Genomic DNA, 26,715 nt, shown 5'->3' on the forward strand with positions numbered 1-26,715 from the left:
CATGCAGCTGCCCTGGTGACGGACAGTTACCGCCAGAATGCAGTGATTGAAGCTCTTGCATTGTCTGGCCGGACTGTTACTAAATACAATAATTTCATTCACCTGAAGATGGATTTTACAGCCCAAAACAGGTCGTGGATTGAATAAATAATTAGCACAACTGAAGAGGTTTCCCTATATTATGATAGTCAAATTTAAATTTTATTCAACGTATTTCTGTTGTTTTCAAGTACCCAATATTGATTTTTAAGCATACCAGAAACAGATAAATTCTATCCTTCATCTGTTCATTCAGCTTTTTATATATATTTAGTTTTGAAAATTGACTGGAAAAAGTCACGCTATATTTCTCAGTGCAAACTTTTCTGACATCAATTTTGTTACTACGTGGAAGGTGATGAGAGGCAGCGGTCCATTCTTGAGAGCCCTTGATTATTTCATTTTTATTCACGATTTTAGCAAACAGATTAACTTTCGTTTAATTTTTATTTCATTTGATTTATCAGTCTTAATGACCACAAGACGAATGTGATGAGAATTTAACAACATATAATTTTTTCTCCTTATACTATCAAACTTACTACAGTAATTACTATCATATTATTCACACTTTAACTCTGCTCTCGAACGGTAAATACAGGGTGGGATGCTGCAGGCAAGTGTCTTGGGGAGTCCTTGAGTGCTCACCGCTGGGTAGATGAGGAGGGAGAGCTACCTTTTGTAGTGGTCAACAATGATTCCCACACAATAGTCAGACGGCTCATAGACCACCAGAGTATCGTACCACCTGTGAGAAACACAGCTCAACAGCTGGACTCTCCGTTATCCAGGAACTGTTTCTGTTGGCCTGGGGAGGGTTTTTCTGGGATACGTGATAACGTCTTTCAAAGTATTCTTAAGAGTTACAGCACAGATTTTCCATTTGCTGCTTGGTCATCAGTTTTAGTGTGCTAGGGACGTACCGTAATGCAGGAGAACAAAGTTTCAGAGCCCTTTCCATTCACGCTAGTGTGGGGTTTGGCAAGCTCAGAGTTTACAAACTTGGTGGGAGCAAAAGTTTACTGTAATATTTCTGCACGTGTTGGGACGTTCGTGCTATACCCTAATACTGGCCATAGCGGCAAGGAGAGAGTGCCTCAGCAAAGTTTAGGAAGGGAAGTTAAGTGAGATTCGAAGGGGCACTCTTGACTCGGACTTCCTGCAGTTAACACACTCTCGTTCTACACTTGGAAAAGTCAACACTCCTCGGTCTGAGGCTGGCGCTTCACTTGCGCTGGGTTCGTAGTCCTGGAACTTAGCCGAATTTCGCTGGTGGGCCTTAGACATGGTGCACATCAGCTCTGCTTCGATTCCCGGCTGGGTCGACGATTTTCTCCGCTCAGGGACTGGGTGTTGTGTTGTCCTAATCATCATTTCATCCCCATCGACGCGAAGGCGCCGAAGTGGCGTCAAATCGAAAGACTTGCACCAGGCGAGCGGTCTACCCGACGGGAGCCCCTCGTCACACGACATAAATTTTATCAGCTCTGCTGTCAGAAACATTACTTAAGTGTTTGGTAAGATTGCAGGAATGATAGGAATAGCGGGGAACATTCTAATAGCATGGTAAGGTGCCATAGGCAAACTTCACGTTATCGATCATCTGAGATGGGGGCATCATTTACACACATTCTTCTGTCATTGTTTAGTTAGGTGGTCATTCACATTGTAGCAGAATTTGAATGCAACCCATGATCTTTTAACTATGTTTCGTAGCAACTTTTTGGTTTGTCGAGTGTAATTTATTTCGGTTTTGTCTACGATTCCCCTCCCCCACCCCGATTCTAATTTTGTTTTTCATCTTGTTTTTGTACAATTCTAACTGTCCACGTTTTGTAAATTCATGTGGAGTTTTATGTTACGTCAACTACCTTGAGTGAAGTGATAAAACTTTCCAGCAGTATATCGCTGGTGGCGACTCAAATGCTATCCTTTTTATTTTAAAAGCAATCCGGTGTCAGTTGTGTTTTCAACAGTACTTTATTTTTAACTGACGTAAATAAATTATCATTTTACCAGATCAACCTCTATTATTTAGTATCTGTAAGTTTCGTCCACGCAAATATTGGCAACGAGATATGTCAGCCACAAGCTGATATGTTACAGTAATAGTAAATGTAGCAGGAGTGTTATCCAACGCGCAGTGTGCAATTGCACAGTAATCATCAGCTTTGTGGGGAAGCCCTGCTTCACGAGAGCTCCTGTGACAGGAGTTAGCACAGGTGACCTCGTCCGCCCACGGGTTACCTCGTATGGAAGCTGATTTGTGTTAGGTCTCAGTCAGCATTTGGTACAGTCCGCATCGTTCACTTATACACACACTACCCGGATTCTCGTATAGCCTCTTGTCCAGGTTCTTTCTTTCGTCCGACGGACGCCCTCTCCGACTTATAGATTCTTGTTTCTCTTTTGATCTCTGATAGTAGTGTTCATGTATCATAATTTATCTTTGTTCCTGAATGTGTTTTCTGGGATACCAACCTACTCCAGGTCTTTTGGAGATTCTTCGTTCCATCTAATAGTTGTTTTCTTACAACTTATAAATATCCAGAGCCTCTAGGTCAGTCTTTATTCTGAATGTATGTCCGCAGAATAGCAGTCTTTATGCTCAGATTGGTAATGTTATTTGATCTATCTTTCATTACAGCTCTTGACTAGACCTTAGTTACATCAAATCATCGATTGCTCAAAGTATTTCCCAGTATCCTTCATTATCTTTTTAACGATTGGAACACTGGTTCCTCTGGCTTGAGATGCGTTTGTAGAGGGCACTCCAAGTGGAAGTCGTACAAGACTCGGTCATGGACATAAAGTGACCATAAGCTGGCCCTAGTTCAGCCCACTTGTCGCAGTTGCTACTGCCGCCACCTGAGAGTACTATCCTGGCAACACCACGGTCTTCGTCACGAGCACACTACACACACACACACACACACACACACACACACACACACTCACACACTACCTGGTAATGAAGTGCACTGCCTGCCAACGTTCTGTTGTCTCAAAGTAGTAGGCTGGCTCCCAGGAAAGCACCGTAAGATAATTGTTAGTAAAAGATGTATATTATTATTTTACTTTAACCTGAGTTTGTTTTTTGTATATCTTTTGTAAAATGTAACTACAATCAGATTTTCCATAATCTGGTGTAATTTTTTAGAAAATAAAAGCAGTTACAATGAACTGTGAGAAGACATCGAAAGCTCGCACGTAATCCTTTTATTTGACATTGATTACAAATGCCATGTTCAAGTGCAAATTTATTAGTTAACAGAAATAATTAATTTGCTATCGAGCTTCCCAGTTACCATATAAATTAACTTTCGAAGAGAGAATAATCAAAGCACCAGTATAGGCCCAGTCAACACCTCTAACAGGGCTTACCTTGGCTTCAGTTCTGTCGGTTTATTATAAAGATATATCGTCGAATGACACACACGGTCTAATTTTAGTACCATAACAATCACTGCTTCGTTGTGGTCGATTATCCTAGCTCACTCACGAAAGAATTCAGTTTTCTGATGCGTTGTACAAATTTAGCCCTGAGATTTTCCTGTGTTTAATATTCTCAAAAAGTAGTTTCATACCCCCGGATCGTCCTCAGCTCGTGGTCTAATGGCTAACATTGCTGCCTCTGGATCATGGGGTCTCGGGTTCGATTCTGGCCGGGTTGGGGATTTTCTGCGCCCGGGAACTGCGTGTTTGTGTTGTCATCATCATTTTATCGTCATTCGTAAAAATGGCAAGATAGGACTGTGTAAGGAGTAGCAATTTGAACGGGCGCTGATAATCGTGCAGTTGAACGCCCCGACAAACCAATCATCATCATACCTGTGGATTGACTACAAAGAAAAACGTTCAGGAGCAGTTTTCAGATGCAGGCATCTTCCCTCCTAGGGAGACTGGTGAATGTGGCACCGGGAGTTTCTTACAGAGTTCACCAGCACCCTAAACGCTATTTTTTCTTCCGTTTTCTATTTCCCGCAAAAGTACCAATTTTGTTTACTGTTATTTGAGTCATGGTTACAACATTTAGCGTGTGAGTTATACAGATTACACATTCTATGAAAATCAGTTTGTAACTAAAAGACATTTTAAAACGTGGGGACGGAGTGAACATCATCTAAAAACGGACCGATCGTCGCTGTGTTGCTGAGCAGGTGAATCCTATCGGTGATCAACGGCATACATTGCTTCAGATGCTGGAAGCTTCAAAATATGATTTGAAATATAGCACTTGCTGCAAAATAGTGTTTATTTGTGGAGATAATTTTGTATGCTGCTTCGAATTCAATTTTTGTGATGAACCAGAACGGTATTACGTATTCTAAAACTTGAGAACTGTACTGCTCAATCGTATCTATGAACCCTTCTTGCTCGTTGCATTCGTCAGTTTCTTGTTCAGAATGATTAGTTGTCGATAGCAGCGTGACTATCTCTGTGGAAATGTATTTCGTCTGGTTAGAAGCGTTATTACCTTCTACGACATTTTAGAAATGCAACTGGAATATTTTCCCGTTTGTCCAAGAATATTTCTTGTGGAAGCACTCTCCAGAAACTTATTAACACGCCGAGCTATGTGAACTGATGGAGTTTTGTTTCACACTAGTGCCTATTCCTCTAATTTTAAAAGCCTCCGGCGTGGTTTGTGGGCGTTAATGGTATTTGCCTTTTTGTTACTTTGTTTGCATGAAAATTGAAAATTAATTGGCGGGCATTTGAAACCGACTTAACATCGTTAGCAGGACCGCACTCGTGTCGCCCTGTGAAGTAATTATCTGACACGGTTACACAAAAGTAATTACTGCTTAAAAGTAACTGTCAACAACACGGATAGAAGAGCGATTCAATTTATGTTCGCTTACTCTCAAATTTACATGTGCAGTAGATAAACGGTTACTTTATTTACATCGGAGCCGCCACAACGCAGGTGAAGTTTTCCATATTTCTATGAATACAAAGCAGCCATGCATTACAGAATCACTACCAACAGCACTTTTTTTGAAGCGAAATGGTCTTTCAAATGTATTAATTCATCGGTGGCGCTTAAGGCGTCGATAATAGTTGAGGGGTTCGAATCTGCTCATGGACATATTCATTAGCACATGAGAAAACGTGTTTGATCATACGTTACTGATAATTTTTAAAGGATGTGGAGGCAACGACTGACTCATCAGCAAATCCTAAGATATACACATATTCGTATGATGCTCTCTTAAACACCGAACAACTTATCTTTTCTTTATCTGTAGTGAAAGTATACGAGTATTTTGATGATGTACGTATTACTTTTGTCGGCTTTTTCTGGACGACTACTCCGCTGAAACCTCTATATGGCTTTTGGTTCAAAATGGTTCAAATGGCTCAAAGCACTATGGGACTTAACATCTGAGGTCATCAGTCCCCTAAAAGTTAGAACTACTTAAACGTAACTAACCTAAGACTTCGAACCTGCGACGGTAGCAGCAGCGCGGTTCCGGGCTGAAGTGCCTAGAACCGCTCGGCCACAGAGGTCGGCTGTCTTTTGGTCTGTGTACAGTGGTCTGTGCACAGTGGTGCTCTAGTCTTAATCTATGTTCAAGAAAAAAAATTTCTTTCTCTTGTATTATATTTGGGTAATGTTTATATGAAATAGTAGCTCATTTTCTGCATAGAGATTCTGACTGTTAGTTCAGCTGCAGTTCTTCGCTTTGTGCTTTGCTATTATTATAAGGTAATCTAACATTTATTTTGCATCTTAATTCTAGTTTAACTGCGTCCTGTGCAGCGGAAAGTCATGTTCCTAATCCTGTATTCTTTCAGTATCACACAGAATACTATTAGCTCATCGCTTTAACGTGAAAATTTTTTATGGTATTGTTAATGTTGAATAAAACTGCAACATATTATTTAACTGCCACAGTTACATTCTTACTACTCCCAAAAAATACAAAATGTAGGCCGTAACTCTGCTGCCAAGCGAAGCAATTAGCGTTAAAAATTGGTCATTTTTATGTAGTAAAGCCTCTTTCTTTTGAAGTCAGCTCTTTTTTCCCTGTATCAACTACAGAAAAGCATAATAAACAGGACTTAGTTTTCATTTCGGCAGCAAATGCTGTTTAGTGAAAATCTTACAACCTACTCCATAAATTGTATACATATCAAAATACGCATTTCAGCTTTGAGTAAATAATTCGAAAAAAGGGGCTTCATGTTAAAATTATCCCTTTGTCTCTTACAACGCTTTATACACTATTGTTTAGAAAATGTGAAAAACCAAGACCTAGAGATGCGTTCACAACGAAATTTATTCCACTGATTAGGAACATGAGATTACACAAATGATTCAGATGATTAACATTACTGACATGTACGGATACTGTGACAGTGGGAATTCAGTACGGAGTAGCGCCACCACGTGGCACAATCAGGGTCTTTAGACGTCGTGGCATGGAATCAAATGGCTCTGAGCACTATGGGACTTAACATCTCAGGTCATCAGTCCCCTAGAACTTAGAACTACTTAAACCTAACTAACCTAAGGACATCACACGCATCCATGCCCGAGGCAGGATTCGAACGTGCGACCGTAGCAGTCACACGGTTCAGGACTGCGCACCTAGAACCGCGAGCCCACAGCGGCCGGCTTTGCGCCATGTAAGCAGTCTACAGTCACGTGAGTCTTCTGTAATTCACATTAGGTTGTAAGGTGGCGGTATAATTTTACCCCTTAACATACTATTTTAAATACAGAAACGTAATCTACTCATCAAGCCGATGAGTTTGATACCACACATGGCCTAGTTCAAGTAAAGTGATACTATTTTGTATAGTACGGAGAGTAATCGTTCACATGTAGCCGATATGAACTCGATACTGACAAGCATTTCCTACTTTGCATGTTAATTGATGGCCCTCGATCTTCCACCATAATCGAGTCCATCAACATGAGGTGACAAATATGAGGTAGCCGAGGAGGTGTAAACGTGGGTTCTTCTATGCCAAGACTGCTTGGTAGCTACAACAGGAAAACACAATTAATTAGCAGGAGTACAAAGTAAGAAAGTATTTGAAACTTCCTGGCAGATTAAAACTGTGCGCCCGACCGAGACTCTAACTCGGTACCTTTGCCTTTCGCGGGCAAGTGTTCTATCATCTGAGCTACCGAAGCACAACTCACGCCCTGTACTCACAGCTTTACTTCTGCCAGTACCTCGTCTCCTACCTTCCAAACTTTACAGAAGCTCTCCTGCGAACCTTGCAGAACTAGCACTCCTGAAAGAAGGGATATTGCGGAGACATGGCTTAGCCAAAGCCTGGGGGATGATTCCAGAATGAGATTTTCACTCTGCAGCGGAGTGTGGGCTGATATGAAACTTCCTGGCAGATTAAAACTGTGTCCCCGACCGAGACTCGAACTCGGGACCTTTGCCTTTCGCGGGCAAGTGCTCTACCGGTTCTACGAGTTCAAGTCTCGGTGCGGCACACAGTTATAATCTGCCAGGAAGTTTCATATCAGCACACACTCCGCTGCAGAGTGAAAATCTCATTCTGGAAACATCCCCCAGGCTTTGGCTAAGCCATGTCTCCGAAATATCCTTTCTTTGAGGAGTGCTAGTTCTGCAAGGTTCGCAGGACAGCTTCTGTAAAGTTTGGAAGCTAGGAGACGAGGTACTGGCAGAAGAAGAGCTGTGAGTACCGGCTGTGAGTCGTGCTTCGGTAGCTCAGATGGTAGAGCACTATCCCGTGAAAGGCAAAGGTCCCGAGTTCGAGTCTCGGTCGGGCACACAGTTTCAATCTGCCAGGAAGTTTCATATCAGCGCACACTCCGCTGCAGAGTGAAAATCTCATTCTGGTAAAAAAGTATTTATTACTTAACTTTGCTTAGTCCATGAGCAGTTGGTTGACGATTATAGTAGACGGGACTAGATTAAGCGTCTGTAGAATGACATAATTTACAAGTCACAAATCTTGCAGTGACGAATTGATCTCTCGTAATGTTGAATTTCGAATCCTGTGAATCTGAAGACTAACTTGGAACGGAGCTATAAAAGACTTGATGGCAGCAATGACTGAGCAGCGGACGATGACTAACATCGGCGCTGGCTGACCACTGAGCGCGGCTACGAATTGTAGACTGGCACAACTGCACTACTCTCCTGCTGCACGTGAAGTGGCCTAGCGGCGCCTCGCGGCGAGCGTAAGTGCTGCGACTGGCTGTGGACTCTTCGGCTAGCACAGTCGTTCTTCTGTTCCGTTTATCGAGAGAATCGCCTCCGGTGGATAGATCGAACTGAAGTGAACGCAGGGTGTTCCCAGACGACGAGAGAAGTAGAACATGCAACGCATTTCGAGAGGGGCCATAAAAAAGCCGACTCTGCGGTGAGGCAGGCACAATTAGCTAATAATAAGCCATTAAGCGAACTTCTCTGACTCACACCTGCATGGAACGGAAAGAAACATCTTAGCATACCAGCGGTCCGTGTGACCACTCTTAGAGGCCCAATACACAGTATTCGTATTTACGAAAAATGTTGAATCGGACAAAATAAAGATAACTATGGGGCACAGACAACTCGACAGAACACACGTAGAAAGACGAAACCTGATGCCTTGGAAAGCTTCCAGGAAAGGAATGCTCTCAGTCACAATGGGACGCCTTTGAAAAGCACGAGAAACATTGTCACTATGTTTCTTTTTCTTTCAAAACAGAAAACAGGCCACAGTGGAAAGCACCGTTATTTTCAACAAATACTTTCATATCACGTGATGAAGGCGTGGAGAACACGAGGTTGCACGTGGACAAGTGATGTATGGGCGGCGTTTGAGAGTATAGGTGCGAAATGCGAATGCTTTAGGCCAGAAGGAAAATATTTTCCACCTCCCAAAACGCTTCTCATGCTTCATTGGGCCAAGAAACGAGACCAGGGCCATGTGTAGACGGAACACTTCCTGTTTTGTCGGCCTAGAAGAGCTTTTTAGTGAACAATTGCGTTCACAGGGTTCGAAAACCTCGTAACATTTCCAGAGTGGAGATTACGAATTTCGACTAGAGTTAGTTACGTTCTGCGGAACAATTAAAGAGGGCAGAGGTGTACACGTCTCTAAGCCAGAGCGAGTGGACATTGCCAATAGCTGAGCTGAGGAAAAACACAGTTTTTCGCCTCACGAAAACTACGGCAGTTTCCGACTGCTGCTACAGCCAAGGCCAGAATAGTATTGAGGTTTACAGATCTGCACAGCGTCGACGCGCCACGGTCATCGTTTGCCACTGCCGACCACAGCAGCCGCCGACAAAGCACGGTAAACATCGCGTTTGCTCAGGCGCTCAGTAAGGGAGTCACAAGCTTGTGTGTGCACTTCAGTTCTATTGGAGATTGGAGTTATGTTACGTATTTTCTTCTCATTCCCTCGTGTCCATGCTAGCCACAAATCGCATGTGTGTTCATATGGCTTGAAAGTCGAGAAAGGCATCGGTAAATATATGTTATTGTCCTGTTAAAATAGCACAGACAACAGGGCATATTGAACTGTTGTGAGTGTAATATTTTGGAGGGTAAATTATTTTGTGATCATTGTATTGTAAGTTACACTAGAGGTTCTTTTCTCATGTAGGAATGCTTTTGAAAAGTTGTTATGTGTTCATGTTTATCACGATTGACTTAATTTTGTTTGTGAAATCATTGTCAGGATCTTCCTAATTGTAGAAGATTTTCCAACGTCGGCAACTACACACTTGAACCCAAGTGTATGGTGATTCTGAAACAAAAATATTTAGTTTAAATAACAGTTGTTTGAGTGTTGTAGAGTAGACGCTACACCTTCCTCACTGAAATATTTTAGGGCATGTATGACAGCTGTTATTCTGATACCTAATCATGACTTCGTCCGGGATCTCCTTATCTTGCAGAGCTTGGGTTCACAGGCACCTTAGTTCTGTCAGATATCTCCATGTGTCGCAAGTGGTAAGAACATGTCACAACGACCGGGAGAGTATGTTAGAAGGTTACCGCAGTAATCTGTACCTAGGTGACGTTGAGCACCATATACCGCCACAGGATACAACATGCGTATTATCTTATAGGATTACAGTTAGACTGAAGAGGCAACTTTGACCCACATGGGTACAGGTACAGTGAAATTCGGTTTGTGGTTATTAAATGTTCTTAGAGATACAAATTGTGGAATTAACAGTGTCACATTTTCTTGTTTATTTAAATATATTCACATTCAGACAGGAGGCACAAAAAGTGCAATGCACAGGTTATTTCTATAAAGAACAATTTTATTACACTGCAACTTTAAAATTTTTTAAAAATGGTTTTACAGTTTCTTTGTAGCTGTCTATATCGTTGTATGAACAACCGAAACTACTCATCAAATTTTAATACCGTATATTATAGACACTATAGAGTTTTCTATATCCCAAATAATATACAATCTTAAAATTTGATAAGTAGTTTCGGTTGTTCATACAACGATCTTCAGATCAATCGTGGTAGAGTATTGTGTCAATCTATAGAACACCACATCATATATATGTAACTTGGCACATCTTCACATGACACTTCTTTAATATGTGGCACTTACAGGGTGTTTCAAAAATGACCGGTATATTTGAAACGGCAATAAAAACTAAACGAGCAGCGATAGAAATACACCGTTTGTTGCAATATGCTTGGGACAACAGTACATTTTCAGGCGGATAAACTTTCGAAATTACAGTAGTTACAATTTACAACAACAGATGGCGCTGCAAGTGATGTGAAAGATATAGAAGACAACGCAGTCTGTGGGTGCGCCATTCTGTACGTCGTCTTTCTGCTGTAAGCGTGTGCTGTTCACAACGTGCAAGTGTGCTGTGGACAACATGGTTTATTCCTTACAACAGAGGATTTTTCTGGTGTTGGAATTCCACCACCTAGAACACAGTGTTGTTGCAACAAGACGAAGTTTTCAACGGAGGTTTAATGTAACCAAAGGACCGAAAAGCGATACAATAAAGGATCTGTTTGAAAAATTTCAACGGACTGGGAACGTGACGGATGAACGTGCTGGAAAGGTAGGGCGACCGCGTACGGCAACCACAGAGGGCAACGCGCAGCTAGTGCAGCAGGTGATCCAACAGCGGCCTCGGGTTTCCATTCGCCGTATTGCAGCTGCGGTCCAAATGACGGCAACGTCCACGTATCGTCTCATGCGCCAGAGTTTACACCTCTATCCATACAAAATTCAAATGCGGCAACCCCGCAGCGCCGCTACCATTGCTGCACGAGAGACATTCACTAATGATATAGCGCACAGGATTGATGACGGCGATATGCATGTGGGCAGCATTTGGTTTACTGACGAAGCTTATTTTTACCTGGACGGCTTCGTCAATAAACAGAACTGGAGCATAAGGGGAACCGAAAAGCCCCATGTTGCAGTCCCATCGTCCCTGCATCCTCAAAAAGTACTGGTCTGGGCCGCCATTTCTTTCAAAGGAATCATTGGCCCATTTTTCAGATCCGAAACGATTACTGCATCATGCTATCTGGACATTCTTCGTGAATTTGTGGCGGTACAAACTGCCTTAGACGACACTGCGAACACCTCATGGTTTATGCAAGATGGTGCCCGGCCACATCGCACGGCCGAGTCTTTAATTTCCTGAATGAATATTTTGATGATCGTGTGATTGCTTTGGGCTATCCGAAACATACAGGAGGCGGCGTGGATTGGCCTCCCTATTCGCCAGACATGAACCCCTGTGACTTCTTTCTGTGGGGACACTTGAAAGACCAGGTGTACCGCCAGAATCCAGAAACAATTGAACAGCTGAAGCAGTACATCTCATCTGGATGTGAAGCCATTCCGCCAAACACGTTGTCAAAGGTTTCGGGTAATTTAATTCAGAGACTACGCCATATTATTGCTACGCATGGTGGATATGTGGAAAATATCATACTGTAGAGTTTCGCAGACCGCAGCGCCATTGTTGTTGACAATTGTAACTACTGTAATTTCGAAAGTTTGTCTGCCTGAAAATGTACTGTTGTCCCAAGCATATTGCAACAAACGGTGTAGTTCTATCGCTGCTCGTTTAGTTTGTATTGCCGTTTCAAATATACCGGTCATTTTTGAAACACCCTGTAGAAGCACTTAGAAGATTTATCCTAAACCAAGTAGTGTCTTGGAATTTTGTTTTTGTTGTGTGTATTTTTGAATATTTTGGGTTATCTTAATTTTTTTAGATATTAGAATAGTTGCTCTAAGTTTTGAAAGAAAATAAACTTTATTTAACAAAGTCAACATTTTTTAAAAAAATGTTCCTCTTAGGCCCGTTTCCCCTACTTTCCCCTAACTATTAAATTGGTTGTTACTATCCGTGAAGTGGACCAGTGGTATTTTGTGCCTTGTGGTCATTAACGCCCCCGTTACCTCCTCTGGTCGTTAGCGCAGTTTTCCGGCAGTGAGTTTTTCCTCGGCTTGTTGATGCTGTCCGGCACGGCGAGTAGTTCGACAGCCTTTTAGTTGTTTGTTCACTTTTTTTTGTAGAGTGGTTATTGTGCCTTGGCTGCTTTTAGACACCAGTTTTGAAGATGTAGTGTTGCTGGTATCTTCGTCCTCGGCTGATACTCTCCGTTGTCGTGCCATTGGCAGGGCGGAAGGGAATTGATTAGTTTATTGGTCGGTCCTTCAGCCCTCCCTGGGTCGGGTTGCCACCCGATTATTTAACCTTACTCTTGGCTGCCTGTCTCACCTTACCTTATTTTAGAGCTACCTCCTGAGGCCGACACTTGGAACACTTCTGAGTACCACTGTTCTGTTGGTTTCAGATTGTGATTTTCCTTTTAGTCTATTGATTTAGTTTGTTTTAATTTTAAAATAAGGCCTTCATCCGACTTAAATTAAAGTTTGAAGATTCATTTGATTAAAACCAATTTTTTTTTTTTTAAAAAAATTGCTCTGTCTGAAGTTCTTGTTATCCAGGCCCTAAGCATTTAGTTGTTCAATTTTTGAGTGTGGCCTGCCGCCGAATATTTACGTGAAATATTTTTTTTTTAAATAATGCCTTCAGCTGCGTGTATTCGTTGTGGCAATTTTTTATAACTTGTGTTCAGGCCTTCAGCCACTCTTGTTTTATTTTGGTCTTTTTAAGGCATTGTGTAATTGAGTGGTTGTTAGGAAAATAAAAGTTTTGGTGTTTTGTGCAACTGGCAGTAACTGATTACGGTACCCTCCACAACCATAACCTGATTCGCTCTATCCTGTGATACTAGATTTCAGCGGTGTTACAGCCGACTATTATGTGGACATTTTAGGTGATCAGGTGCACCCCACGATTCAAATGTTATTCCCCAACAATAGTGCCATATTTCAGGACGATAATGCACCCATTCAAACAGAAAGGACCGTACAATCGTCGTATGAGGAGCATGCAACTGAACTGCAGCGTCTTCCCTGGCACAGTCCCCGGACTTTAACATTATCGTATTCTTGTGGGCGGTATTGGAGCGCAGACTTCGGAGCAGATTTCCGTCTCCCTCGCCACTGCAGATGTTAGAAGAGGTTCTGACCGAAGAATGGCCTAACATTCCACTAGAGACTATACAATCATTATATTCCAGTATTTCAAGAAGAAACGCAGCTGTATTACGGGCAAATGGAGGTGCAACCCCTTACTAAAAAACCACTCCCAAGTAAGTATAGGTTGAGCCGTGCGTGGCTCGTGTTCATGCCATTTGACATCCTGTTTTTACTGTACTGCCACCTCGTTCTGTTAATTTCAGTTACTGGTGTCAGTGCATTGCTGCGTTTCCGGCCCGTAATGGCAGCAGCGGCGTTTATCCAAATAAGCCCTAACGTATTATCTTTGCTGACTGCTATTCCTTCCCGGTTGTCCTGCGTTGTGTGTTAGTTCGGATCTGCCAGTGAGTTGGGAGGCGCTAGCAGTGCAGTTCGGACCTGGCAGCGTTTGACTTAGGACGTAGCAGAAGTTCAGTCGGGGCGCGGCTGCAGTGAAGTTCGGACAGCCACGACTCGCCCGATGGTTGGCGATACATATCACTCGAGCGCGGACCACCTTGGTTGATCGTCGGTCGGTTGTCTTGTCGGATGACGTGTATGCTGGCCGGCGATGGCTTATGGGCTGTTGTGGCATCGATAGCTACGATGCCACATTGTAGGTGCGCTCTGCTAGGTTGGCAATACGACAGCGCCCTCCAGCCGGCGCTGTGCAGCTCTACGAGCGCCGCTCCGGATTCAGCCCCTTTCATTCCGAGCAGACGACCAAGCACACTGTTTCTATTTCGCAATGGACGAGCCACTACAGATTTTGCCTGTGTATCTTTTGTGTTCTTTGATACATCCGGCTTCGCACCTACGTCCTCCTCAGTGCAAAGTTAGATATTCACGTTATTATGTATTCATATTCTTCCTAAAGTAAAGGTGATTTAAATTGACACACAGTACCGAATAATTTCTCCTTTTCCTGCTCCTACCCGCTTCCTACACTCGGCCTTCCCTTTTGTTTACAGGAGCAGACCCACGCGCCGCCTTCCAGGCGTGTGCCAACTCGTGATTCGTCCTTGTTATTGCAAAATAGCTGCCGTTAGTATTGTCTAGTCCTTTGTGCAAATGTTCATGAAACTGTGTGTAGCTTGTGATGTCGACTGCTCAGTTATTTTAGTGCTGTTTCCGTGCTGATGTGTGGCAGTCGGTCGGTTGGTGTGGATCAGCCTGGAAATCTCCGCGTGGCGCGGTGGTCCGGGCCCGCTGGCGGTCTCTACGCAGTGTCGGAGTGTGTGGGAGCTGTTCCGATCGCTACGAGGTTCGTGGCTCACCGACCCAGGACATTAAAGTTGAGTGGTGATTTAATTACCGAAGCCAGTCTGTTCACATTGTGTCGTTGGTTTCATGGTTGGTTTTTAAGGGTATTCCCGTGAGCAACAGCGAGTGTTCGAGTTGGCGAAGGTTTGGCCACCATCCGGCGGAGTTTAACCGTCATTTGGTTCTTTGAAGCCTTGTGGCCGTTAGCGCTCCGGTTATTTGCTCTGGCCGATCATGTAAAATTCAGGCAGTGTCCCTTCCTCACCGTGTTGTCGCTGTCCAACACGTGTGTGTAGTTTTGAAAGCTTATGCATACTTGGTTGTGGGCGGCTACGCCTTTTACATTTTGAATTTGGCGTTCCTTCTGCACGGGTCGGGTGGAAAGCAAGTCGTCTTGTCGGTGGGTCCGTTGACTGTCTCTTGGTTGGGTTGCCGGCGGGTTGGATATAGTTGGACCAAACTACTTGTCTCCCCTAAGCGAACGTTAATATTTGAAGTTCAGACCGACTCCCGGAAACTTCTGAGCGCCGCTGGGTGTACTGCCTTTTCTTATTGGTGTTTGATCGTGTGTTTTAACGACTCATAGCCGATGGTTTTAATTTCTATGCTTTTAATGGGGCCTTCAGCCACTTTAAAATTGAAAGTTCCTTACTCGTAAAGTCTTGCATTGTTTGGGCTTTCAGACTCATTTAAAATATTTTTTTTTGGATAAAGCTATGGGACTTCTGCCTTTGGAAAATTTATTGTAGTTGTGTTTTTCAAAAACGGGCCTTAAGCCGCTTTAAAATTTAAATTCCTTACTTGTTAAATCCTAGATTGTTTGGGCCTTCAGCCTGTGTAAAATATTGTTTAAAGATAAAGCTTTAGGCTTTCTGCTTTCTAAAAATTATTTTAGTTGTTTTAAGTAATCGGCCTTCAGCCGTTTTTAAATTCAAGTTCTTCTCTTTCAAGTATCAGAGTGTGTGGGACCTTCAGCGTAACTGAAGATGAGGCCTTCTGCCTTGTGTTTCTTTAATTAATTTTACCTGCAGTATTAAATCATGGGTCTTCAGCCGTCTTTAAATTAAACGTGTTTGCTTTTCAAAAGTGTTAGATTTGTTGGGCCTTCAGCCAAGTTACAGAACTTACTTACGTGAAGCCCTCTGCCTTCTAAATATTCTGTTTTGAGTCTGAATTTTAAGTAAATGGCTTTCAGCTGTTTTTAAACTTAAGTGGTTGTGCCCTTAAGTCAGAAGATAGTATGGCCTATTCAGTCGATAAATAAGTTCAAAAAGGAAACTTTCCTGGCAGATTAAAACTATGTGCCGGATCGAGACTCGAACTCGGGACTTTTCCCTTTCGCGGGCAAGTGCTCTACCAACTGAGCTACCCAAGCACGACTCACGCCCCGGCCCCACAGCTTTAATTCTCGGTCCGGCACACAGTTTTAATCTGCCAGGAAAGTTTCATATCAGCGCACGCTCCGCTGTAGAGCGAAAATTTAATTCTAGAAGTTAAAAAATTTTTTGCTGTATTGTTTGGACAAGTAATTAAAGTTATCTGTGTATGAGTGTAACTGTCAGCTCCCTTTTGTCCCCGTTCCACAATTCCCGCGGTCTTAAGCACGGCGTATCACAGGTGTTGACATTATTTTGCCTATCCCCTGTCTGCACGGCGTTTTGGGATGTATTAGGCACGCGCGCTGTGCCGATCTAGGAAACCGTGGTAGGAGGTAAGAGAGGGCGGTACTGACCGATGGTGGCCATGGTGGTTCCGAGCAGCAGGAGGGCGAGCCCGACGGTGAGCGCCTTGCAGGCGTTCCAGAGGCAGCGCGAGGTCACCTTCCCGCGCACCACCTGCACGTTCCAGCGCGCGCTCGACGCCGCCACCGACTGGTGCAGCGAGCGGTGGCGCGACGCCGCCTGCGACGCCTTGCGCCGCACCGTCCAGTTGGCGCCCAGGAACGCGCCCTGGTGCATGGCCGAGAGCGCGCCCGCCGCCGTCTTACACGGCTGCAACACCACCACACCGCGCCCTCACTACAGCTGCCACAGCCACCAACCAAACACACACAACAAACTTCCTGTCACACCACAACTCTTCTAACACTACCTTAACCTTTACTTTAAAAAATAACGAGATCGGCAGGAAGTGCAAAATGGCTAAGCAGGGACGACTAGAGGACAAATGTAAGGATGTAGAGGCTTATCTCACGAGGGGTAAGACAGATACTGCCTACAGGAAAAAGAGACCTTTGGAGAAAAGAGAACCACTTGCATGAATATCAAGAGCTCAGATGGAAACCCAGTTCTAAGCAAAGAAGGGAAAGCAGAAAGGTGGAAGGAGTATATAGAGGGTCTATACAAAGGCGATGTACTTGAGGGCAATATTATGGAAATGGAAGAGGATGTAGATGAAGATGAAATGGGAGATATGATACTGCGTGATGAGCTTGACAGAGCACTAAAAGACCTAAGTCGAAACAAGGCCCCCGGAGTAGACAACATTCCATTAGAACTACTGATAGCCTTGGGAGAGCCAGTCCTGACAAAACTCTACCATCTGCTGAGCAAGATGTATGAAACAAGCGGGAATACCCTCAGACTTCAAGAACAATATAATAAATTCAATCCCAAAGAAATCAGGTGTTGACAGATAAGAGAATTATCGAAATATCAGTTGAATAAGCTACGGTTGCAAAATACTAACAAAAATTCTTCACAGACGAATGGAAAAAACTGATAGAAGCCGACCTCGGAGAAGATCAGTTTGGATTCCGTAGAAATGTTGGAAAACGTGATTCAATACTGACCCTACAACATATCTTAGAAGATAGGTTAAGGAAAGGCAAACCTACTTTTCTGGCAATTGTAGACTTAGAGAAAGCTTTTGACAATGTTGACTGGAATACTGTCTTTCAAATTCTGAAGGTGGCAGTGCTAAAATACAGGGAGCGAAAGGCTATTTACAATTTGTACAGAAACGAGATGGCAGTCATAAGAGTCGAGGGGCATTAAAGGGAAGCAGTTGTTGGGAAGGGAGTGAGACAGAGTTGTAGCCTCTCCCCGATGTTATTCAATCTGTATATTCAGCAAGCAGTAAAGGTAACAAAAGAAAAATTAGGAGTAGGAATTAAAATCTATGGAGAAGAAATGAAAAATTTAATGTTCGCCGATGACATTGTAGTTCTGACAGAGACAGCAAACGACTTGGAAGAGCAGTTGAACGGAATGGACAGTGTCTTGAAAGGAGTATATAAGATGAGCATCAACAAAAGCAAAACATTGATGCTAAGGGAATTAGATTAGGAAAAACTTAAAGTAGTAAATGTTTTGCTCTTTTAGTAGCAAAATAGCTGATGATGGTCTACATAGAGAGGATATACAATGTAGACTGGCAATGACAAGGAAATGATTTCTGAAGAAGAGAAATTTGTTAACATCGAGTACAGATTTAAGTGTTAGGAAGTCGTTTCTGAAAGTATTTATATAGTGTGTAGCCATCTATGGAAGTGAAACGTGGACGATAAACAGTTTGGATAAGAAGCTTTCAAAATGTTGTACTACGTAAGAATGCTGAAGATTAGATGGGTAGATCATATAATTAATGTGGGGGTATTGAGTAGAACTGGGGAGAAGAAACATTTGTGGCACAACTTGACTAGAAGAAGGAATAGCTTGGTAGGACATCTTCTGGGGCATCAAGAGATCACCATTTTAGTATTGGAGGGAAGCGTGGAGAGTAAAAATCGTAGAGGGAGGCCAAGAGATTAATTCACTAAGCAGATTCAGAAGGATGTAGGTTAAACAGTAGGTACTGGGAGATAAAGAAGCTTGCTCAGGTTAGAGTAGCATGGAAAGCTGAATCAAACCACTCTCTGGACTGAAGAGCACAACAACAACAATAACGAACCTTCTACTACTCACTTACGTAATGACAAGAAATTGTAATGCTGAGATTAGTTTCCGCATTCTAGCAAGGGAAACTCCCCATCGCAGCCCCCTCAAGTTTAGTAATATGATGGCCCAGTGGATAGCGCGTCAAAAACTGAACACTGATCAAGCAAACAGGAAGAAGGTGCACTGAATTGTGAAAAGAAACCAATATGGGAACAGTGAGCGCTCCAAACTTGACAAGTTCAATATAGAGCGACCGATAACGGCCACGGCGTCGTGGTGTGACTGTGAAGCTGACCAGCCGTATTCAAACCTCTCTCACGCCATTCACAATATTTTATTTTTTCGCAATATTATGAACTGTCCGACCGGTCACTGAAATATTTCTTCTGTTTCTGCAGTCTTGGCTGTTGTCATACTATACATTGTTTGTAGAACATGAGTCATGTGGTTTGAGTACGCCACCGTTGCAAGTAAAAAAATGGTTCAAATGGCTCTGAACACTATGGGACTTAACATCTGAGGTCATTAGTCCGCTAGAACTTAGAACTACTTAAACCTAACTATCATAAGGACATCACACACATCCATGCCCGAGGCAGGATTCGAACCTGCGACCGTAGCAGTCGCGCGGTTCCGGACTGTAGCACCTCGAACCGCTCGGCCACCGCGGCCGGTCGTTGCAAGTAAATTTGACGAATAGTGACAGCAGGGGACATACCACATAAACGTCTCGCAGAAATGAAAACAACAAATAAACGGGTGTAAAGTATGTTACAACAAAGGAATTCAAAACATCAAAAAGGGGCCGCAACTTCAAAAACGTTCAAAACCTGTGTTTTTGCGAGCACAGAGAAACTGTGTGATTGTGAAACTGTTATGTAGTTTGTTGCAGCTTATGTGACAAACTGTTATATTTTCAGATTATATGGAATAATTTATACTGCTGCAGTCACTTTTTACTGATATTTTATTAGCGCAATGCATTTAGACAGCATACGGACCTCAATCATCAGGTGCATTATACAGTTACTTATAGATCAGCTGATAAGTTATGTACATTAAATACAATGAACACATAAATGCTTACCACACTAACAATTACATTGATGAGCAATACGCACCCACATAAAAATAACAAGTGTTTTGATAAAACCTCTGCCAAGGTCTTAAGCGTGAATAACAGTCACGTGAATGTAGATGGAGAAACGTCCTCTTTAGAAAAGGTGTTTGTCAGTGTGTTCTCAAAGGGAAGATTTGTTTGTTTTAAAAGTGAAACCACATTGTCTTAAAATAGAATGCTTGTCTGTTCTGGAAGAGGTGATTTATATTAAAAAGAGGTATCTTGATTGTTTTAGAAGGGAAGCTGTATGCGTGATCTAAGAAGTAAGACTAGAGTGTTTCTGAGATAAGCCCTGCCTGTTGCAGCAGAGAAATCTGCTTTACTTTAGATGTTTGTTTTGGAAAAGGGCCTCTTGTTTGATATAGGAGTCTTGTTTGGCTTAGAAGAGGAGTTTTATTTGCTTTGGGAGAGAAATTCATTTTCTTTATGAAGAGGTATCGTGTTTCTATTTTTAAGAGAAGACTTGTTTTGTATTGAACTGGAATCGTTGCTGTATTGTTAGAAGTTAAGTTTGAATAAAACGTAGGAGATGTAGCGTAAGAAACGAGCCGTAGATTCTAAGGCGCTCTGGAAATACAAAGGGTGCGCTATAAAGGGAGATTGGAGCGTTTCAGCTGGCCCCTACCCTCCACAGAAAAATGAAAATGGATAAAGCTAGGTTGGTAAGAGCAATACCCACGAAAGGTACATAGCCGTAAGCTGACAGGAAGTTTCAAAAACGTCAACACTCCAGTAGTGTATGCAACATTCATTCTGGTATCAGTCCTCTCTCCTTCCGTCTGGTCTGTGTCTACAGAAGGAAAAAAATGCACATTGGGAATCCATCTTAATGCAGGCCACTGGTTAAATGTTTTTAAAGAAACTGTCGTGACCGCAGAAATTAATGCCCAGGTTTCAGCTGTTAAGCAGCCGTCATCAAATCCATTAAGTGTGTTAAAGAAGAAATGTGTCGTAGAAATGGCCACTACATTAAAATTTAAATAAAAAATTGTGAATTTTAGATCGCGAGTTCCGCAGACAATGTCTAGCTACACTGAACAATTGTTTGTTATTCTCAGAATCATTTCAGTGGTTTATTTCCCTGTCATCAGAACGATTTTGTTGAAAAACACAAAATTTATGCTGATGGTCATTAAAATTTCAAGAACATAAAGGAGGCATGCAACGAACAGCAAACTGACATGAAGCTTACTACCGCCTGCTTATGTAAATGGTTAGCATCTCAGTACTACCACACAAAGTAGGAAGAAGTAAAGCCGTTTTCATCCGGTATATCTACGGTATATTAATAAGCGACTATTCTGGTGCTGAGAACTCAGGACGCAATTTCAGTTGCGGAATGCCTATCCAGTGGCTTACAGGGGTAACATGAATTTGATTTTCACTATTTCGCGTGATTTTTGACCGAATTTAAACATTTAAAGGTGAACATCATCAACCCGTTAACAGGTATACTCTTATTTCAAAAGTCATACACAATAAAAAGTTTTACAGTTAGAAACTTCGTGTTTGTCTTGATGCAGTGTAATTGAGGGCGCATAAAAACATGGTCTTTTTTCAACCAGTTTTTGAGAATGAGAGCAATTAGCAATTTGAAACAAATATGAAAATTTAAAACTGACACCACCCATGACATGAAAGAAAAAGAAGTTAACCACTTACTAAATTTTGGCTCTTCATGCCGTCATACTTAAGCATCATACGTGCCGTTTTAATATGATATAGCTTTACTACTAGCTCTATTAACAACCTACTTTTTATACAGTATCTGTATATACCACTGAACGTACTTGCAGAACTATACCCAGTACCATTGAACGACACATGGTTTAGGAGATAAGACGTCCCGAAAAACTAATTTTTCCTTAAAACGGCGCGCAAATTACGCACATTATATTCATCCAGTGTTTTATAATGAGAATACTTAGCGACTTCCAACGAACTTTAAGTGTAATTCCAAGCCAAACCCGAACTATTTCTTTCTTACATGCTTCAATTCAGCCCGTCCGGTTGTCCGTGCGGTCTAACGCACGGCCAGTCTGTGGATGGTTTTTAGGTGGTTCTCCATCTGCCTCGGCGAACGCTGACTGGTTCCCCTTATTCCGCCTCAGTTACACTTTGTCTGCGATTGCTGCGCAGACAAGTTCTCCACGTACGCGTACACCACCATTACTCTGCCACGCAAACATAGGGGTTACACTAGTTTGGTGTGAGTCGTTCCCTGGGGGGTCCACCGGGGGCTGAACCGCACAATGACACTGGGTTCGGTGTGGGGCGGCGGAGGGGTGAAGTGGACCACAGCAGCTGCGGCGGTGACGGAGCCTCTCTGTCGTTTCTAAAAAAATTGGCTCTGATTACTATGGGACTTAACATCTGTGGTCATCAGTCCCCTAGAACTTAGAACTACTTAAACCTAACTAACCTAAGGACATTACATACATCCATGCCCGAGGCAGGATTCGAACCTGCCACCGTAGCGGTCGCGCGATTCCGGACTGAGCGCCTAGAACCGCGAGACCACCGCCGCCGTCGTCGTTTCTAGGTCCCCGGTTAAAATACAATACAATACAATGATTCACTTGAAATATTTAACACAGTAACTCATTTGACAATTAATAAAATATTGCGGGCTATTATGGCGTAGACTAAGGAATTTCACTTCAAAACCCGAAGTTTCGTTCACATCTGCGGACATTTTCAAGGGGGATAGTAGCTTTGTTGAACGTCCGATTCACACCCTGCTAATGCGCTTCTGCGAGCCTCTGCGCAGTGGTGTCACATGTTTTCAATACGCGAGAGCAACTAGCCGTTGTCGACTGCCCTCGTCCGTTGTTACTATCATCCCATGGTGGAAGACTGGTAGACATCTTCTTCAGCACCAGAATCTAAATTTCGTTCAGATTCACTCCTCCTCCTTTCTGCTGAAGTTCCTGGTGTGCTTCACAATATCTATGGCCTCTCTGTATGGCCTTTCGTGGTATTTGTTTGTGGCTGGCAATACTTGAGTCTGGTCAAAATGAATGTAATGGTCTCCTGGCTGTAAAGCATGTTCCGCAATAGCTGATCTATCAATCTCTCCTCTTCTACAATTGCCCTTGTGCTCTTCGAGTTGTTTTTTGACAGTTCTTTTTGTAGAACTCACGTACACCTCCCCACAACTACACGGAATCATATAAATTCCAGCTTTTACCAGCGGTTGGAGAGCATCCTCGGTCCATTTTAGATGATTTTGTAAATTATCGTGATGTTCAGCTTCCTCAAGATTTTTCCTATGCGGTCAGTCACATCTTTAATGAATGGTAGGGAAACTTTCGATTTCACCGCCTGTTGAGCGTCATTATGATTTCTGCGAGGGGGTCTGAACGCTCTTTTCACCTCAGCGAACGAATAACCATTCTTGAGCAATGCAGTGGTGAGATGTTTTAATTCTGCCTTAAGCCGCTCTGCGTCACAGATTTTTCCTTGCTCTATCCGCCAACGTCTTTATGGCGCCTCGCTTTTGTTGTGGGTGGTGGTTCGAATCCTGGTGTAGGTAACGGTCTGTGTGCGTGGATTTTGGGTAAACTGTGTGGCCTAAGCTGTCATCTTCTTTCTTGAAAACTAGCACATCAAGAAAATTTATCTTCCACCTCCCTCCTCATCCTCCTGAATCTTCGGATTGATCTCGTTCAGATGTTTGTGAAAACGATCCAGTTCGCCGGCCGTTGTAGCCCAACGGTCCTATGCGCTTCAGCCGGGAACTGCGCTGATGCTACGGTCGCAGGTTCGAATCCTGCCTCGGCCATGGATGTGTGTGCTGTCCTTAGGTTAGTTACATTTAAGTCTAGGGGACTGATAACCTCAGATGTTAAGTCCCATAGTGCTCAGAGCCATTTCGATCCAGTTCCTCCGTGCCATGCCGCCACAAAACAAACCTATCATCCACGTAACGGAATCAAATATTCGTTTTAAAGCCAGGAATATTTTATTAATTTTGAAACTTTCTGCCGTGAAAGTTTACGTTTTACATTTAACCCACTTGCAAAGTAATCAGACATTTGAGGACACTTCATACATGGGAGCTCTGTTCTTTAAAGAAACTGGCGTCTATTGGTAAGTGAAGATTACACAGCGGGTTTGTCATCCGGAAACCGCATTTGAATGTTTGCGTTTTGTGAGACTATAGTCTTATGCTTCATTTACGAAGGATAGACACCCACCGACACGAGTTGCAATTCGGCAGCAGCAGATTCATCGTCTACTGAAACTACGCTGTATCGTTTAGCGTTATTGCTGCTCGCGTTGGTAGGGATCCCACTGCTGCCATGCGAATAAAAAATCGATGACTTCAGGAGGACCATAATGCCATATCGGATCTCAACGGCTCCCCACTTTGCGCCGTTTAGACTGCTGTACTATGAGTGTGCCGTTTTCCGGTTCAGCCCTCCCTCATCTCTTCCTCTTGTCCTTATCCTTTTTTCTTATTTTCTGCTGTTTTAAAAGGTGCAGCGATAAATGACGATAGAGGGCCGCTGTGATTCTATATTTTTAAAAGTAGGTTATCAGTATCGTAATGTGCATCTCTCGAGGAGCACAGGCCATCATATTTCCTACTTCCTCCTTTCACTCGCAACAGTATATTCAGACTGTAATAAACTGAAATTTTGTGTTGTATAAGGAAACTAGGCCTGCGGCTTAACGATTCAATTCCTTTACAAAGATCAACTCGACAACTTAGGAACCGACTCTTTCAGTTTCGCAAGTAGACCTTCCTCACTTACCCAACACCAGTCCGATATATGCTTTACATTAGTCAGAAAATTGCAGTACTTCACCCACTTGGTAGCAGAAGGAAAGATTCTTTCTGGCAAAAACCTCTACATTGTGGTCAAGCAATGCTCCACCACAGCCTTTCTCACAAGAGTACTAGTCCAGGAAGGTAAGCAGGACACTTTTTCGGGGTTTTGGAAAATTGTATAACTGGAATGGAACAGTTGAAGCTGCGAAGGCGGAATGTGGGCCGAGTTCAAATATGTAGTTAGATGAAAGCAACGCTTATGAAACGCAGGTTACACATTTGACTCTCAGACCAGCTAACACTTTTGATTGTTTTGTAATTCTATCATTCTAACCTCATGAAAGCCTCGTGCGGATATTGTTATAGTACTGTTGCTCTTACATGGAATGTTTCCTAAACCATTTTTGTTTCTTTATATATTCAGAGGAAAATTTCCTCTCTCATTTCAGTTTGTCAAGTCACAGAGAGTGGAAGTTCCCCTGACTGTCAGTCACGACACGCAAAACGCATTGTAGCTGAAAGATACGTAGAACCTCAGCTTTTCTGCATCCAGTAGGGTCTAATGATCTAATGGTAAAGTCCATGCCTAGAAACTGAAAGACTACAGAACCGAATCCCGGTCGGTCCATGGACGAAAAATCTGCCTTTAATCTAGCCTTTACCTCTCAACGATATGACGATTTGACATAAACAGCAAGTGGCTCGGATTCCACGTTAAACTATAGGTCTCCTTTTCCCGGTAACGTTGCTGGGGTAGGTTAGGGACATACAAATCGCCGGAATGGTGGCCAATAGAATGATTTGCACCAGGCCATTGAGTCAAACTAAACTGTTATTATATTCTATAACTAATAAAGGAGAATACAAACTACATGCTCAGTGCATCCTGAATACTATATATTGATATGTCATTTATTTACTTGATAATATAATGTCACAGTATGATCACGGCGGACGTTAGTGGTTCAATGGCTCTGAGCACTATGCGACTTAACTTCTGAGGTCATCAGTCGCCTAGAAGTTATAACTAATTAAACCTAACTAACCTAAGGACATCATTCACGTCCATGGCCGAGGCAGGATTCGAACCTGCGACCGGAGCGGTCGCTCGGCTCCAGACTGTAGCGCCTAGAACCGCACGGCCACTCCGGCCGGCGGACGTTAGTGTTAACAAGAAATGCTGCAGAGCGTATTATTTTAAAGGATAAGTGAAATTCATTCAAAATTTTGTTCGTTACAAAGATAGCACGTTAAGAACTGTGCACAAATTCAGACCCATTAAATAATGTAAATTTGATAGCTACGAACATTTATTAAATGTAAAACTAATTGTGAACGCATATATCCAAGGTAAAGACATCCTTAGCAGAATTTACAGTCCATAGTGAGTTATTTATATTTATAACACTTCCATCAGCTACCTAAAAATGCAGGAACTACATGCCCCTTATCAGTTACGATTTTGAGTTTTGGTGCAGCAGTTTGACTGAAACCATGATATCAGACGATACAGCTCCGTTGTACCCAGATGAGTAAGCAGTGAGCAGAAATACGAAACATGAAGATGTCAGAAAAAGTAGATTACGCCATTTTCCCAGACTATATTTATACGTAATGTATCATTTACTTCTAAGTATTTGATATTCGTTTTCCGTGCGCTTCTCTGTGATCAAGTCTTCATTTTTCGTGGCGACAGTCTGATGTTTTTTAATGTGTTAAATTTAATGTTAGCGTGCACATAAATTTTAGTTTATTTCTGAGATTTTAGATTTTCCTGATGGCTTCCATAATGTCCATTACCAATGAATCAGTTTTCTTGGCTGGCTCTGAGCACTATGGGACTTAACATCCGTGGTCATCAGTCACTTAGAACTTAGAACTACTTAAACCTATCTAACCTAAGGACATCACACATATCCATGCCCGAGGCAGGATTCGAACCTGCGACCGTAGCGGTCACGCGGTTTCAGACTGAAGAGCCTAAAACCGCACGGCCACAACGGGCGGCGGTCAGTTTTCTTGATTAGATACATTTGTAGTCGTCTTCCATTAAAATCTAATTGCAGTTTCACCATTTTTGCGCGCTACCAACAGAAGTTATCTGATAT

General features: G+C 42.7%; 1 protein-coding gene across 1 annotated transcript in view; it reads right to left on the reverse strand.

Annotated features, from left to right (window-relative positions):
• The window catches only part of LOC126354685 (uncharacterized), a 1,729,166-nt gene that overhangs the window by 910,651 nt on the left and 791,800 nt on the right, over positions 1 to 26,715 (reverse strand). The window contains exon 2 of the mRNA XM_050004488.1: positions 16,565 to 16,823. Within this exon, the coding sequence (XP_049860445.1) occupies positions 16,565 to 16,790 (226 nt within the window). The 5' untranslated portion in view covers positions 16,791 to 16,823. The remainder of the gene's footprint in view (positions 1 to 16,564; positions 16,824 to 26,715) is intronic.

This window comes from Schistocerca gregaria, chromosome 3 (genome assembly GCF_023897955.1).
Source record: "Schistocerca gregaria isolate iqSchGreg1 chromosome 3, iqSchGreg1.2, whole genome shotgun sequence".
NCBI classification, from domain to species: Eukaryota; Metazoa; Arthropoda; class Insecta; order Orthoptera; family Acrididae; genus Schistocerca; species Schistocerca gregaria.